General features: G+C 51.7%; 1 protein-coding gene across 1 annotated transcript; it reads right to left on the bottom strand.

Moving 5' to 3' along the window:
• Positions 1-1,348: 1,348 nt before the first annotated feature.
• Positions 1,349-17,337, bottom strand: hcn2b (hyperpolarization activated cyclic nucleotide-gated potassium channel 2b). The gene is made up of 8 exons (XM_062455617.1): positions 17,192-17,337; positions 15,209-15,632; positions 13,910-14,071; positions 12,796-13,014; positions 11,121-11,267; positions 10,661-10,901; positions 9,649-9,813; positions 1,349-5,328 (listed from the first exon to the last, which is right to left on the bottom strand). The coding sequence occupies exons 1-8, from the start codon at positions 17,335-17,337 to the stop codon at positions 4,217-4,219; spliced, it is 2,616 nt and encodes an 871-aa protein (XP_062311601.1). The 3' UTR covers positions 1,349-4,216.
• Positions 17,338-17,358: the final 21 nt, after the last annotated feature.

Raw genomic sequence — 17,358 nt, 5'->3', positions numbered from 1 at the left:
AGGGAGGGATATGCGTGTTTGTATAAAGTTTTATGATTCCTTGTGGAGTTACCAGACAGTTGATTGTAAAAATATAAATAAATGTGTCTTATTTCTTGAAGCGTCTGAGATCATTTCTAAAGTGTCATAGCTGGTTGCTATGGTGAGGTAGAGGGGTGAGAGGGTGGGTGAGGGTAGAGACTAGCTCATCTTATAGGGAGATTACACAGCAGTAGTGAACTGGAGAGAAAGAGATGGTGAGTTTAACCATGTGTGATAGCAACACCCAGTGATGTGAATGTCAGTATCTTTCTGTAGAAACATAAAAACCATCTTACCTGAAATCAGTCGTTTAGCAGAACCACCAACATGTTTAGTGAATCAGACAAGCAAGAGAGAAAATATTCCTCCTTTCAAATATTATTTATTAATCTGCTTCACTCTTTACATGTATTGCAGGTAGATATAAATACCAAGATGGTTTTGCATCAGGGGAGCTAGGAGTGTTTAGGCACCAGGGGCAGGAGGGGCAGATTGAGGACCTCACAACACGGAAGTCTGGATTTCATGAGCAGCTGACGGGTCACCTATGGCAACAACCCTGAACTAGCTTGGGGTCAGGGTTAGCCTAACCCTAACCCTGAACTAGCTTGGGGTCAGGGTTAGCCTAACCCTGAACTAGCTTGGGGTCAGGGTTAGCCTAACCCTAACCCTGAACTAGCTTGGGGTCAGGGTTAGCCTAACCCTAACCCTGAACTAGCTTGGGGTCAGGGTTAGCCTAACCCTAACCCTGAACTAGCTTGGGGTCAGGGTTAGCCTAACCCTGAACTAGCTTGGGGTCAGGGTTAGCCTAACCCTAACCCTGAACTAGCTTGGGGTCAGGGTTAGCCTAACCCTGAACTAGCTTGTCGCTCCTCAACACTAACTACATGTGCAAACTATTGTAAAACCACGTTATCACACAATTCAGAATAAAAAAATCTCTTTAATCCAGTTTAATCCTACATTTGACAATCATATAGGCATGTATCCATTTAGAGGCCAAGTTTGGCACCATGCTTTCAGTCGTCCAAAGCTAGCTGTTGGTGTCCATGCAACTCCGGCAAGATACACAGAAACTCATGGTAATGGACATACGCACCTCATCCTTCATATATGACTCATGGTAATGGACATACGCACCTCATCCTTCATATATGACTCATGGTAATGGACATACGCACCTCATCCTTCATATATGACTCATGGTAATGGACATACGCACCTCATCCTTCATATATGACTCATGGTAATGGACATACGCACCTCATCCTTCATATATGACTCATGGTAATGGACATACGCACCTCATCCTTCATATATGACTCATGGTAATGGACATACGCACCTCATCCTTCATATATGACTCATGGTAATGGACATACGCACCTCATCCTTCATATATGACTCATGGTAATGGATGTATATATATATATATATCTCATATATGGAATGTACGCACCTCATCCTTCATATGAATCCCCAGGTCTGTGTGGTCATGCTTGATTGTGAGGATAGGTGTAGCTTAATGCATTTGACTGCTGATCAAGAGGTTGCATGTTTAAATGCCCCCTGTACATCATGTTGGGTAAAACCCTCTGCTGTATCGCTTCTCTCTGAGTCGACGTAAACAGACACCTCTACCACACTACTGCTTCCAATCTAGAACAGAAACACAACTACCGGTTCTAGAACAGAACCATAACTACAGTCAAATACAACAAGATAGATTAGTATCAATAGATACTAATTAGTATTTATTAGTATATGTAACTATAAAATGTGTAACCATACTAGAGTATAGTTAAATATATTAATTTAACAGGGCTTTCCCTGTTGGTTTAATATATTTTTTTAAATCACAAGATCTGCTAATCTAATCTAATAATTTTTAACCCTTAACACTCCCTGATGTTTCATCCAGCCATACTGAACCTTTAAGATGAAGTGAATGTGTTTCAGGTGAACAGGTGCCAGACAGACAGGTGCCAGACAGACAGGTGCCAGACAGACAGGTGCCAGACAGACAGGTACCAGACAGACAGGTGCCAGACAGACAGGTGGCAGACAGAAAGGTGCCAGACAGACAGGTGCCAGACAGAAAGGTGCCAGACAGACAGGTGCCAGGCAGACAGGTGCCAGACAGACAGGAGCCAGACAGACAGGTGCCAGACAGACAGGTGCCAGACAGACAGGTGCCAGACAGAAAGGTGCCAGACAGACAGGTGCCAGACAGACAGGCAGCACAGCCCTTATCGATGAGATCACATCCAGACAGAACATTCTGGAGCTGGAGTTTAGGGTTCCTAACCCAATGCAAGACTGAATGAAGAGAACCCAAGGAAGGTGATTCTGAAGAAAAGTACATGTATATATGTGCACACAAACAGTGTCTATAGATTCATCTATCCATACTTTCTAACCTCACACACATGCAGAGTCTAAAGATATGCCCATAACCCGCCACACGAATGTGCAGCTCTGTAGACCCAGGAACCTGCAGTGGAGGAGCGGCAGTGCCCAGACACACATGCCACAGTGTGTGTGTGTGTCGGAGTTATCTTTAGACACTGAGTGTGTGAGTGTTTGTGTGTGTGTGTGTGTATGGTCTGTGTGCCGAGGGAAAGTGAGAGACAAAAGCAGGGACAGAGGTGTCTGCAGACACTGTGTATAATTGAGTGAGACTCAATTATAGATACATACACAGTCTTGTTTCTCCAGGGCTGCTCCCTCCTCCTCAATCTACCGCTCCTTCTCCCTCTCCCTCTTCCTACAGTGACCTTGTCCTGAAGCTGTTCAGGTCAGATTTCTGTCTGACAAAACTGGAGCCGGGCACCCTAACCCAAATAAACAATATCAATATATCTGCCAGACAACAGCCAAGAAGGTTGAATCAGTTCAGACACATTTGCATCTCATGGTTTTAGATGGTTTTGAATTTTCAAATAGCCTAAAATGATGAGCTGGATCTGGGAAGATGCCAATGGGTTAGGGTTAGATGGATTAAGCAGGAATTATCTATGGATGAGATCAGGAAGATCAGTTTGACCTTTGACTGGGGAAATGTTGAATCCACCTCTTTCTCCAGTTTTACCAAAGAATACCTTGATGTATGTAAGAATAATATAACTTCAGTCTTGGCAGTAATATATCATGTTAGATATGTTTTACATGAAACAATGAGTTAGCTATTCACAAACACAAAACAGTTATCTTGTATAGACATGGTCTAGAGGGTTTTGTCTCAATAATAGCTATATTTCCGAAATACAGTCTGTAGTGAATAATTAGCTATTCACAAAGTAAACACACTATGTTGTTTGAGGGCTTGAGCGGGTGCGTTACATATTCAGGAGATAATCAGATCACAAGATCACAAATATTGATCAAATTATCACTTTAACTCCCAGAGTAGTAGATCTCTAGACCACTATAGATCCCAGAGTGCAAGATCTCTAGACCACTAGATCTACAGAATGATAGATCTCTAGACCACTATATTTACAGAATGATAGATCTCTAGACCACTAGATTTACAGAATGATAGATCTCTACTAGATCTACAGAATGATAGATCTCTAGACCACTATAGATCTACAGAGTAATAGATCTCTAGACCACTAGATCTACAGAGTGATAGATCTCTAGACCACTATAGATCTACAGAGTGATAGATCTCTAGACCACTATAGATCTACAGAGTGATAGATCTCTAGACCACTATAGATCTACAGAGTGATAGATCTCTAGACCACTAGATCTACAGAGTGATAGATCTCTAGACCACTATAGATCTACAGAGTGATAGATCTCTAGACCACTATAGATCTACAGAGTGGGATCAGAAGCAACCACCTAGCTTGGTCACAACTTTTAATAACTGAAGAATATTTTACAGTTTAATTTTGTTTTCTACTTTGTTGTCTGTAATAAAACTAGTTTCACTAGTTTAAATAACAACATGTTTAAGCTCAGTCTGTTGAAGGGTTAGTCTGTTGATTAACAAATAAACAAAAAGCTGATAAAAGGAGGAGGGGCGGGGCTGTGGGATAGGAGGAGGGGCGGGGCTGTGGGATATCTGTTTCCTGTTCTGTCTGGAGGCGGGGATAAAACCTCCAACTACTGATGTCCAGTCTGTACAAGTCCAGGAAGTGAGAACCCTTGACCACACCCTTCTCCTCAGCGGATTGGTCAGCGGTCACAGGTTGGAGGAGAGCCTGGACTGCCTTGGGGCGGGGCCTGTCTCTGCCAGGGATCCAGCAGTGTCCTTCTGGGGCTGTCCTGATTGGTCGAGCCTTATGGGAACCATTACTGTGCCGGCCTCCACACCTGCCCCTGCCCTCACCCCGGCCTCCACACCTGCCCCTGCCCTCACCCCGGCCTCCACAGCTGCCCCTGCCCTCACCCCAGCCCCCAGACCTGGTAGAAAGCTTGGTAGGGGAGCCAGTGGCCCGGCCCCCAGAGACACCTGGTGGGTGAGGCCTCTTCTGTGTGTGGAAGCATGCGGCCGAGTGGGCCCAGGGGGGATGTGAGGGGGGCCGATGGAGGAGCAGGAGGCTTGTGTGGACCCGGGGGGGCTGGGGGCCGCAGGGGGGATGTGAGGGGGGCCGATGGAGGAGCAGGAGGCTTGTGTGGACCCGGGGGGGCTGGGGTCCGCAGGGGGGATGTGAGGGGGGCCGATGGAGGAGCAGGAGGCTTGTGTGGACCCGGGGGGGCTGGGGGCCGCAGGGGGGAACGTGTTGTGAGGGAGGGAGGGCTGGGAGGCGGAGAGAGCACGCCCATCCTGACTCTGCTGGGGGGGGCTGCAGATGTGGACCAGGGACAGCTGGGAGCCAAAGGGGGGCCCATGCTGGAGGGTCCACGCCGGGGTGACTAGGGGGCTAGGGCCAGGGGGGCCAGAGAGGGCATGGAGTGGGGTGGCCTGATGGGGGCCGTGGGCCAGGGAGGACAGACTCCGCATCACCTGGAAACGCCTCACCACCCTGGGGGACTGGAGGGCCAACACCCCAGCCCCCCCCGGCACCCCCAGGGGTCCTGCCATGGGGGGGATGAAGCTCATGGCCACAGCCTGCTGGAGGGTGCCCACCACGGAGCTGTGGATCTGGGAGCCGGGCGGGGAGGTGAAGGGGCTGGCGTGCGAGGGGGGAGGCAGGGTCATGGACATGGAGCGAGGTCGGGGGGGATCAATCTGTTGCACCATCTCGCGGTCGTACTTCACGATCTCCTGGATCATCTCATTCTCTCGGGTGTTGAAGACGCCAGAGTGGAGGTCATGCTGGACCTTGTGGAGGAGGAGGGAGTTCTTCTTACCTGGGGAGAGAGAGGGAGAGAGAAAGAGGGGGAGAGAGAGAGAGGGGGAGAGAGAGGGAGGGGGAGAGAGAGAGCGAGAGAGGTGGAGAGAGGGAGGGAGGGGGAGAGAGAGGTAGAGGAGAGTATGGTTACTTGAGTACTCTCTGTTCTCTGCATAATCAATATTTATATAAGAGAAATAAGCAACTCAGTATTCAGCTGAAATTCAGCCTCAAAAATTACACCCTCTTCTCCCCTCCTCCCCACCTCTCCTCTCCTCTTTTTCTCTCCTCCCTTGACATGTCTGTCTAAGACTGACCCATCAGGGAGGGGGAGGGGGGTGGGGAGAGGGTTGAGAGCCTTGTTTTTGTCGAGTCACCTCTCTGAAGATATGAGATATGACGGAGACAGGGTGTCTGAGGCCTCAAAGTGTGTGTGTGTGTGAGTGTGTGTGTGTCTGCAATAGTGTGTGTTTGTGTGAGTGTTGGAGTGGTACTAGACGTCTGAAGCTGATGTAGTGTGGGTGCGATAGTGAGTGTGTGAGTGTTGGAGTGGTACTAGACATCTGAAGCTGATGTAGGAACTGAATTTGTCTTCTTCGTGGATCTCAAGGAAAGCAGCCAGGAAGACATCATCCCACCCCCTCCTGGGCCCCACCCCCTCCTGGGCCCCACCCCCTCATTGGCTCTACCAACTCCAACCAATTACAAGTATCCACATATCTAGTGGCGTCCCCATGGGCCGGGGGGGCCATGGGGTTGGGGGGCCAATGGGGTTGGGGGGACAGGGTTGTGTCCTTGCGACGAGACAATCCAAACATGTGAAATATGTAAACATCCTTTGTAGAGACACTGCAGAAGAAGATTTTGGAAGAACTTCAAGGTGACCAAGATGAGAGGAGCAGTGTGAATGTGATTCTATTTTAATATTAATCCGTTTGTTGGTTTTGATCTAGACGCCTGTAACACTTCCAGAGCTGAACAGACTCTGCTGTCATTAGCTGCATTGTCAGTCGAGTGTTAGCTGTGGTCCTCTCACTACTGGCAAGGCTATTAGCATGGCAGCTAGGCTAGCAGACAGATGGCTAGGCTATTAGCATGGTGGCTAGGCTAGCAGACAGGTAACTAGGCTAACACCTCAGCTCACTCAACCCTGTCAATAAAGGCCCCTGTCAATAAAGGTGTGTGGAATCTAGCTGCTATGGCAACAGCAGGCAGGTGGATGGCAGGTAGATGGAGGCTTCTGTAAACATGTGAAGCATCACAAGATCAGGACTCTGACATCAGCGCCAAACTAATTCTGGAGGAGAGAAGAAGCTGGTTAACACTTTTATGGTGTTTAAATAGCTGACTGTTGTTGAGGAGGGGAGGTGAGGTGGAGAGCAGGAGGAGGAGAGAGGAGGAGGAGGAGAGAGCAGGAGGAGGGGAGAGGAGAGAGCAGGAGGAGGAGAGAGGAGAGAGCAGGAGGAGGAGAGGGGAGGAGGAGGAGAGAGAGGAGAGAGCAGGAGGAGGGGAGAGGAGAGAGCAGGAGGAGGAGAGAGGAGAGAGCAGGAGGAGGAGAGGGGAGGAGGAGGAGAGAGGAGAGAGAGGAGAGAGCAGGAGGAGGGGAGAGGAGAGAGCAGGAGGAGGAGAGAGGAGAGAGCAGGAGGAGGAGGAGGAGAGAGGAGAGAGAGGAGAGAGCAGGAGGAGGAGAGGAGAGAGCAGAGGGAGGAGAGGAGAGGAGAGAGGAGGAGGAGGAGAGAGCAGAGGGAGGAGAGGAGAGGAGAGAGGAGGAGGAGGAGAGAGGAGAGAGCAGGAGGAGGGGAGAGGAGAGAGCAGGAGGAGGAGAGAGGAGAGAGCAGGAGGAGGAGAGGGGAGGAGAGAGGAGAGAGAGGAGAGAGCAGGAGGAGGAGAGAGCAGGAGGAGGAGAGGAGAGAGCAGAGGGAGGAGAGGAGAGGGGAGGGGAGAGAGCAGGAGGAGGAGAGGGGAGGGGAGAGCAGGAGGAGGAGAGGGGAGAGGAGAGAGCAGGAGGAGGAGAGGGGAGAGCAGGAGGAGGAGAGGAGAGAGCAGAGGGAGGAGAGGAGAGGAGAGGGGAGAGAGCAGGAGGAGGAGAGAGGAGGAGAGAGCAGGAGGAGGAGAGAGCAGGAGGAGGAGAGGAGAGGGGAGAGGAGAGAGCAGGAGGAGGAGAGGGGAGAGGAGAGAGCAGGAGGAGGAGAGGGGAGAGGAGAGAGCAGGAGGAGGAGAGGGGAGGGGAGAGGAGAGAGCAGAGGGAGGAGAGGAGAGGGGAGGGGAGGGGAGAGAGCAGAGGGAGGAGAGGGGAGGGGAGAGAGCAGGAGGAGGAGAGGAGAGAGCAGGAGGAGGAGAGGAGAGAGCAGAGGGAGGAGAGGAGAGGAGAGAGCAGGAGGAGGACAGAGGAGAGAGCAGGAGGAGGAGAGAGGAGGAGAGAGCAGGAGGAGGAGAGGGGAGGGGAGAGAGCAGGAGGAGGAGAGGAGAGGGGAGAGCAGGAGGAGGAGAGAGGAGGAGAGAGCAGGAGGAGGAGAGAGGAGAGAGCAGGAGGAGGAGAGAGCAGGAGGAGGAGAGAGGAGGAGAGAGCAGGAGGAGGAGAGAGGAGGAGAGGAGAGGGGAGAGGAGAGAGGAGGAGGAGGAGAGGGGAGAGGAGAGAGGAGGAGGAGGAGAGGGGAGGGGAGAGGAGAGAGCAGAGGGAGGGGAGAGAGCAGGAGGAGGAGAGGGGAGGGGAGAGGAGAGAGCAGGAGGAGGAGAGGAGAGGGGAGAGCAGGAGGAGAGAGCAGGAGGAGGAGAGGGGAGAGGAGAGAGGAGGAGAGGGGAGGGGAGGGGAGAGGAGAGAGCAGAGGGAGGGGAGAGAGCAGGAGGAGGAGAGGGGAGGGGAGAGGAGAGAGCAGGAGGAGGAGAGGAGAGAGGAGAGAGTAGGAGGAGGAGAGGGGAGGGGAGAGAGCAGGAGGAGGAGAGGGGAGGGGAGAGGAGAGAGCAGGAGGAGGAGAGGAGAGAGCAGAGGGAGGAGAGGAGAGGGGAGGGGAGAGAGCAGGAGGAGGAGAGAGGAGGAGGAGGAGAGAGGAGAGGAGAGAGCAGGAGGAGGAGAGGGGAGGGGAGAGGAGAGAGCAGAGGGAGGGGAGAGAGCAGGAGGAGGAGAGGGGAGAGGAGAGAGCAGGAGGAGGAGAGGAGAGAGCAGAGGGAGGAGAGGAGAGGGGAGGGGAGAGAGCAGGAGGAGGAGAGAGGAGAGAGCAGGAGGAGGAGAGTAGAGGGGAGAGAGCAGGAGGAGGAGAGGAGAGAGCAGAGGGAGGAGAGGAGAGAGCAGGAGGAGGAGAGGAGAGGGGAGGGAGCAGAGGCAGGAGGGGAGAGGAGAGAGCAGAGGGAGGAGAGGGGAGGGGAGAGAGCAGGAGGAGGAGAGGGAGGGGAGAGAGCAGAGGGAGGAGAGGGGAGGGGAGGGGAGAGAGCAGGAGGAGGAGAGGAGAGGGGAGAGAGCAGGAGGAGGAGAGGAGAGGGGAGGGAGCAGAGGCAGGAGAGGAGAGGGGAGAGGAGAGAGCAGGAGAGGGGAGGGGAGGGAAGAGAGCAGGAGGAGGAGAGGGGAGGGGAGAGAGCAGGAGGAGGAGAGGAGAGGGGAAGGAGCAGAGGGAGGAGGGGAGAGGAGAGAGCAGGAGGAGGAGAGGGGAGGGGAGAGAGCAGAGGGAGGAGGGGAGAGGGGAGGGAGCAGAGGGAGGAGAGGGGAGGGGAGAGAGCAGAGGGAGGAGAAGAGAGGGGAGAGAGCAGGAGGAGGAGAGGGGAGGGGAGAGAGCAGAGGGAGGAGGGGAGAGGGGAGGGAGCAGAGGGAGGAGAGGGAAGGGGAGAGAGCAGAGGGATGAGAGGGGAGGGGAGAGAGCAGGAGGAGGAGAGGAGAGGGGAGAGAGCAGAGGGAGGAGAGGGGAGGGGAGAGAGCAGGAGGAGGAGAGGGGAGGGGAGAGAGCAGAGGGAGGAGAGGGGAGGGGAGAGAGCAGGAGGAGGAGAGGGGAGGGGAGAGAGCAGGAGGAGGAGAGGGGAGGGGAGAGAGCAGAGGGAGGAGAGGGGAGAGAGCAGGAGGAGGAGAGGGGAGGGGAGAGAGCAGAGGGAGGAGAGGGGAGGGGAGAGAGCAGGAGGAGGAGAGGAGAGGGGAGAGAGCAGGAGGAGGAGAGGGGAGGGGAGAGAGCAGGAGGGGAGAGAGCAGAGGGAGGAGAGGGGAGAGAGCAGGAGGAGGAGAGGAGAGGGGAGAGAGCAGGAGGAGGACAGGAGAGGGGAGGGAGCAGAGGGAGGAGAGGAGAGGGGAGAGGAGAGAGCAGGAGAGGGGAGGGGAGGGGAGGGGAGAGAGCAGGAGGAGGAGAGGGCCAGAGCCTACCGATGCGGTCCAGTCTGTCGATGGCGACAGTCTCGAAGGCTCGCCTCATCATGGGGTGCTCCTCCAGAACCTCGTTGAAGTTGTCCACAGACAGCGAGTACAGACGGCAGTAGGTGTCTGCCCTCACACTGGCTGTCCTACGACCCCGCGTCAGCAGACAGATCTCTGGAGGCAGACAGGCAGACAGGCAGACAGGCAGACAGACAGGCAGACAGGCAGACAGGCAGACAGGCAGACAGACAGGCAGACAGGCAGACAGGCAGACAGGCAGACAGGCAGACAGACAGGCAGACAGGCAGACAGGCAGACAGGCAGACAGGCAGACAGACAGGCAGACAGGCAGACAGGCAGACAGACAGACAGGCAGACAGGCAGGCAGGCAGGCAGGCAGGCAGACGTTATCCTCCAGACAGAGATAAAGCTAGAGACAGCATCATTAAGACATCGCCATGGTGACACAGGTCACCGGTTAGTCTGCTGCTTGTTATCGTGCCAGCCTGCAGCTGCCTGGGATAATGACATCACATCCTGCTTGAAGGTTCCAGAGCTGGAGAGTGACAGTTTGACAGCTCAGTTAGGAGACAGACCACCTCCTACTATTCAGGTGTGACTTCTCTCCTCTTCTGACCATCACTTCCATTGGTCGAGATACTGCTGTTGCCTTGACAACCATATGCTCTTTTGCTCCCTGTCTGGAGAAGATTTTCCTTTTTGACTCTAATCACAAATCCAAACTCAAACATATACATGAGGTCCTCCCCCTCCCCTCCCCCTCCCCCTCTCGGGTTCGGATCGGGTTCGATTTTCTGCGTTTTTCGCATCCATAGCCAGCATTTTGATAGTTTTTTGGGCAATTCAGAGCCACTGAATTTTGAGGCAGACGATTGCGAAAAAACACGCAAAAATTACGCACTCAGTGTGCAAGGGCCTTAACCCTCACATATGTATGCTAAAAGGAGAGGGAGGAGAGAGGAAGGAGAGAGGAGGAGAGGAAGAGAGGACACCCCCTCACCTCCAAAGTATGACCCGTCCATCAGCTTCATCCCTGTGGTTGCCTTGGTGATGACACTGACCACACCGTGTTGGATGAAGTACATCTTCCTGCCCACTGTGCCCTCCCGCACCATGTAATCCCCCGGCTGGAACACCTCGAAGCGCAGCTGGGTCAACATGGCTGTCACAAAGTTGGGATCAGCGTTGGCGAACAGAGGCATGGACGCCACCAGCTTACGACAGTTGAAGTTGACAATTTCCTGGAAAGGAGAGGAAGATGTGAGAGGAAGATTGTAGGAAATATGATGAACACTGAGTGTAACCTTTTTGTAAAGTGTTGCTGGAAACTGTTGCTGGAAACTGTTAAGTTTGACTGATCTGAGGGTGTGTTTGTTTACGTTCCTTAGAGGCGACAGTAGTCTTGTTGGCAGCTTGCAGGGGTGGTGTCAGCCAGGGGAGGTGTGTTTGTTTGGTGCTACCTGACGTAGGGGCTCGTTCAGCTCCTCCAGGATGCTCTCCTCATCAAACATCTTGCCCTGGTAGCGATGCTCATAGTAGTCATGGATCCTCTGGCGGAAGTCTGCTGGCAGCTTGTGGAAAGACATGTACTGTTCTACCTGTTTATACTGGAGAGAGAGAGAGATGTACTGTTCAACCTGTTTATACTGGAGAGAGAGAGAGAGAGAGAGAGAGAGAGAGAGAGAGAGAGAGAGAGAGACGTGTACTGTTCTACCTGTTTATACTGGAGAGAGAGAGAGACATGTACTGTTCTACCTGTTTATACTGGAGAGAGAGAGACATGTACTGTTCTACCTGTTTATACTGGAGACAGAGAGAGACATGTACTGTTCTACCTGTTTATACTGGAGAGAGAGAGAGACATGTACTGTTCTACCTGTTTATACTGGAGAGAGAGAGACATGTACTGTTCTACCTGTTTATACTGGAGAGAGAGAGAGAGACATGTACTGTTCTACCTGTTTATACTGGGGAGAGAGAGAGAGACATACTGTTCTACCTGTTTATACTGGAGAGAGGAGAGGAGAGAGGATCCAGTCCAGCCCTCCACACACACACACACATTCAGGTGACCTATATCTTTGGAATGAGATTTGCTATAGATTTAACTGTCGCTCCTCTGGTGTGTTCAGATTAACTCAATCCCAGTTACATTCTGTGACAGATGGTCCCTATCAGCTCCACTGTCAAGAACAGAAAGCCTTCTATCAGGGACAGTAATGAAGGCCCCACATGCATCCTGCCCCACACCACCTCCCACCAGACAGACAGACAGACAGACAGACACCACTAGTTACAACATATCACTGGTCTAATATCCTCTGACCTTACACACACACACACAAAGAGGGGATTGGAAGATAGATCATTCTCCCTAATTAACTTCATCATAGAATCCCCTCAAAACAACATCCTATTAGATCCCTTTGTTTTGCTCATAAGCCTATTTTGATCAGAATTTAATTCACTTCTGATTAATTAGAATTAAACATGGTGTCTGGAACCAACTGCTTTTCTAACATACCAGACTGTCTCTCTCTCTCCCTCACACACACACACACACCATACACTTTGACGAACACAGCTATACACACACACTGACACACACACTTTGTCACACACAAACATGCTTGGTTTGTCTGTGCCGGCAGTTTTTCTTCCACTGTGATAACAGTGTTGCCAAGGTTGCATAACAGTGATGACTGACTACTGTGTATCTTAGTTTCCAGGGAGACAGACTATGTTGCTGTGTTGGCAGGGGTGACACACTACTGACCATCTACAACTCTGGCTACTCGCAATGTTTTGTGGCTATCTTGTTGTTATGATCAGTGACCTATGCACTTTGTAAAGCTCTCTCTTGGAAGTCGCTTTGGATAAAAGCGTCTGCTAAATGAATAAATGTAAATGTAAATGTAACTCTCTCTCTCCCTCCCTTACTCTCCCTCCTCTCTCTCCCTTCTTCTGCCCCCCTCGACCCCTCCTCTCCCTCCCAATCTCTCTCTCTCCCTCCCCCCTCTCCTCCCCTCTCTCAACATGTGCCACCTCGAGCCCTCCCAGGGACTGGCTGACCAATCAGAGAACAGCACAACCAATCAGAAAGCAGCTCCCTCCCCCTCAGTGTCTTGGGCCTACCTTCTCCTGGTACTGTCGTCGCGAGGAGTCCAGTGATTGGATGAGGGCGGTGGCGTGTCCTATGAACATAGCGTAGCAGGTGGCGCCCACAATCATACTGAGCATGGTCAGCCAGATGTCTGAAGCGCTCTCAGGGGCCTGGCGACCGTAACCAATACACAGCATGTGACTCATGGCCTTGAAGAGAGCGAACGAGTAGAGCTCACTCCAGGAGTCATTCTGGAGAGGGGGGGGGGGGGGGGGGGAGGAGAGAGGGGAGGGGGAAGAGGGGAGGGGGAGAGAATGTAAGAGGGAGAGATTTAGACAGCCCCAGCCTCACCCCCCAGCCTCAGAGCAGAGATACACAGCAGTCCAACACAGCAGCTCTGGGACCAAAATAAACACACACACTCTCAGGGTGCTGCTTGACAGAGATGTCAGATATGACCCGTTAGTGACCTTGCCTAGCACTGCTGGGGTCCTGGAGAAACACACCAGGAACACAGTCCTGCTGTCAGCTCCCTCTCCCTCCCTCTCCCTACGAGCCACCAATTACAGGTCAAGATCCTGGAGTGTGTGTGTGTGTCCCTGACAGACAGGCAGACAGACAGACAGACAGACAGACAGACAGACAGACAGGCAGCCAGACAGACAGGCAGCCAGACAGACAGACAGGCAGGCAGGCAGGCAGAGACAGACAGACAGACAGACAGACAGGCAGCCAGCCAGCCAGCCAGCCAGACAGGCAGCCAGACAGGCAGCCAGCCAGACAGACAGACAGACAGACAGGGCTGTCTCCTGTGTCAGAATGCAGGTTGTGCTACAGGAGAAGAAGCAGGGTTATATAACAGATACGAGATCTATTCAGTGTCCTGCAGAGTACTATACAACACACACACACGCTCCTGGGCATCAGAGCAGAGCGTCAGGTGTGTGTGTGTGTGTGTGTATCACAGAGATCATTTAACGCTGTGTCTCTCATTTGTGACCTTGATGGCAGATAGTCATCCTGTCTCTCTCTCTGCCTGTCGAACTGTCTAGCTGCCTGCCTTGTCTGCCTGCTTGCCTGTCTCGAGGTTAGGGGAAGGTGTGTGTGTTACCTGCTAGTGTGTGTGTGTGTGTGTGTGTGTCGTACCACCATCTTGTTGAGGGACACCCAGCAGTTTGGGGGGAAGTCCTGCAGCATGGGAACCAGGAACTGGAGACACCCGTCCCAGTGACACAGCAGCAACATCATACCAATCAGGTTAAAGATCCGCATCACTGCACTGGCCAGGTCATAGGTCATGTGGAAGATCTGAGGAAGAGTACGTTTAGAGTTAGTGTGTGTAGGGTTCATGTGTGTCTTAGTCTGTGTCTGCGTTTGTGTGTAGATTGTGTGTACACTGAGTGTGTGTAGAGTGAATGCGTAAAGTGAGTGTGTGTTTGAGAGTGAGTGTGTGTTTGAGTTAGAGGAGGGGAGGGTTAGCTGCTGTAGGAAGATCTGGTCAGACTCCTGCAGTGATGGATGTGGTCTTATGGCGATGGATGTGGTGTAATGATGATAGATGTGATGTGGTCTGGTCTGGCCTGCATACATCACTGTCAGCTGGGGAACAGGTGAACTCTCCTTCAGGACCTGGACAGACACTCTGGAAATACCACTGACCACAATCAAGTCTGCCTGCTACCACTGACCACAACCAAGTCTGCCTGCTACCACTGACCACAACCAAGTCTGCCTGCTACCACTGACCACAACCAAGTCTGCCTGCTACCACTGACCACAACCAAGGCTGCCTGCTACCACTGACCACAACCAAGTCTGCCTGCTACCACTGACCACAACCAAGTCTGCCTGCTACCACTGACCACAACCAAGGCTGCCTGCTACCACTGACCACAACCAAGTCTGCCTGCTACCACTGACCACAACCAAGTCTGCCTGCTACCACTGACCACAACCAAGGCTGCCTGCTACCACTGACCACAACCAAGTCTGCCTGCTACCACTGACCACAACCAAGTCTGCCTGCTACCACTGACCACAACCAAGTCTGCCTGCTAACACTGACCACAACCAAGTCTGCCTGTCTGTCTGCCTAAAGAATGAAGAGAGTGAAGGTGACAACAGCAGAGAAGTTTAGCTTCAACTTAAAGAGAGAGAGAGAGAAATCGAAAGTGAAATGTTGATGCTCTTGAGGAAAAGACAGGCTCACCTCTACACTACACACCTCCTAAAAACAGGAAAACACACCTCTACTGTCCCACACACTCTGGTCTTGCATAGAAAACATAAAACAATACCTTAGCATACCCTAGACTAGCCTGGCATGTGTTTACTGGCTAGTTAGCATGGTTGCGGTGTTAGCATTGTTAAGGTGTTAGCATGGTTGAGGTGTTAGCAGGCCTTCCTCCCCCTATTGGTCGGTGTGAGTCACATGATCTGGCCTACCTCCTCCCATTGGTGGATGTAGCGTATGAGCCTGGAGAGACGCAGCAGGCGCAGCAGACTGAGGATCTTGGTGAAGCGGACGATCCTGAGCGCCCGGGCCGTCTTGTACACCTCAGAGTCCAGCCCCTTCTCCACCATCAGGAAGATGTAGTCTACAGGGATGGACGACACAAAGTCCACCAGGAACCAGCTCCTCAGGTACCGCCGCTTGATCCTGCCGGGGTCCAGGATGATCTCTGTGTTGTCCTCGAACACGATGCCCGTGCGGAAGTTGAGCAGCAGGTCCATGAGGAAGAAGGTGTCGGAGACCACGTTGAAGATGATCCAGGGCGTGGTGGTCTCGTCCTTGAAGAAGGTGATGCCCACGGGGATGATGATCAGGTTGCCCACCATGAACATCAGCATGGTGAAGTCCCAGTAGAACCTTAGACAGGTCAGAGACAGAGGTCAGGGAGACAGGTCAGAGAGACAAGTCAGGGAGACAGGTCAGGGAGACAGGTCAGAGAGCCAGGTCAGAGAAGGGGGGAAAAACAGAGAAGGGGGAATACATGGAATCATATCCTTTAGTATATCCTGTTGACGTTAATATCACGTGACACCAGGACGCTGGGGCGTCTGGTACTATGCCCGGTCTCTCACAGCGCCATCTGGAAACATTTCTCCTCACCGGAGTCACGCGCGCACGCAAATTACCATACAATATCACTCCAGCCATCAACTATATCCACTCACTTATGGCAAGGTCACGAGAAGGACTGGAGGACGGGGAGTAACGTGAGTGGCTGATGAATTGATTTTAAATCCTGCACACGCGGACGAAGGACAACACAGAACCCAAAATAGCACGATCATAAGAATCCCTCTGACCGCTACGCACAAGAATGCCTTCAAAGCGGCGTACAGTGGAATTTAATGCGCGAACATGTGCGCTCTAGTTCATCAATTTATGGAATACTATTCAAGCTGATGTTAGAGATGCATAAATATACTAAAATGGCAGAAATACAATTTCTAACTAAAACTTCCTGGTGTTCCCGTATTAAATTCAGCAGACAGTGTAATATCAGTGAATCAATAGATGGCTTGGTGTCAACTCAAGCAAGGGGTGAGAACGGACCGGGCTGGGTCTGGATTCCATACTCACATACATCTTAAAAACGCGATTTAATGACTGGCGTGGAGACGAGATGGACTTGATCATCAAGGCTGACCACGGTGTCCGGTTATTTTATCCGCCAAGCGGATCCGCCACAGAAGTGGAAAGTTTCTGAATAGATTGATTGTGTGTCTTAGGAGGAAACTATACGCTCTAAAATTGTGCTGAAATATTTCGAAAGATTTCAGTCTTTCTCTACAGGTGGAATTATCAACCAGGAAGTGATCAGGCACGCATAAAAACCCTCAAGAACGTCACGCGCGGTTTCATAACACAGCAACAAGTTACATGGTGTAGTAGAGCATTTAGCTATCAACCTCCCAACTCCAGCAGAAACAAACAATAAAAGGAAGGGAAAACTAAATCATACAGCTAACTTGTAATTTTGAAAGGTTGTAAAGATTGTGATCATCACGACCCCAGATAAAGCGTTTAATCCCTCCATGGGTTTGTGTTTAACGCTAGATAAGGTTCTACAGTGGCGGAGATAGCTCGGGTCAGTCTGGCCACGCGGAAATCCATCAACCGTAATTTTACCATAACTACTAACTCCAATCATAATCAAACAATTACGTAAGGATCTTAGCTAAATTATTAACGTTAATACATGACGTGGTTTTAGGTTTATTATAAACTCAGTTTTAAAGTCTTACAGAATAGGCTTTGATCATATCTCTTAATTAAATGGCCAGTTTTATAATGACAAAATAAGGAGACATTTTTCAATAACTTCTGTCATCTAATATTGGTGGATTTCTATATGAAGTTGTATTGTTGTTTACGCGTGCGTGTGCCAAAATGTATACACAGCTCGAGCTGTAGGCTACCTGAAGTCGCTGTATGGGTGAATAATCCAGTTTCCCGCCGATTTCATGCGCTCTTGTTCTTTTTCCACCGCTTTCTGGCTCCCGAACATGCGCAGGGAGAACTTGTTGACGCCGGGCTGCAGCATGGAGCTGAACTGCCGCTGCATGTAGGTCCGGTTGTCGCTCTG

The sequence above is a fragment of the Osmerus eperlanus genome, unplaced genomic scaffold (assembly GCF_963692335.1).
Source record: "Osmerus eperlanus unplaced genomic scaffold, fOsmEpe2.1 SCAFFOLD_48, whole genome shotgun sequence".
Taxonomy (NCBI): domain Eukaryota; kingdom Metazoa; phylum Chordata; class Actinopteri; order Osmeriformes; family Osmeridae; genus Osmerus; species Osmerus eperlanus.
Note: the sequence above shows the minus strand (reverse complement) of the source record. Positions and strands in the feature narration are given on the sequence as shown.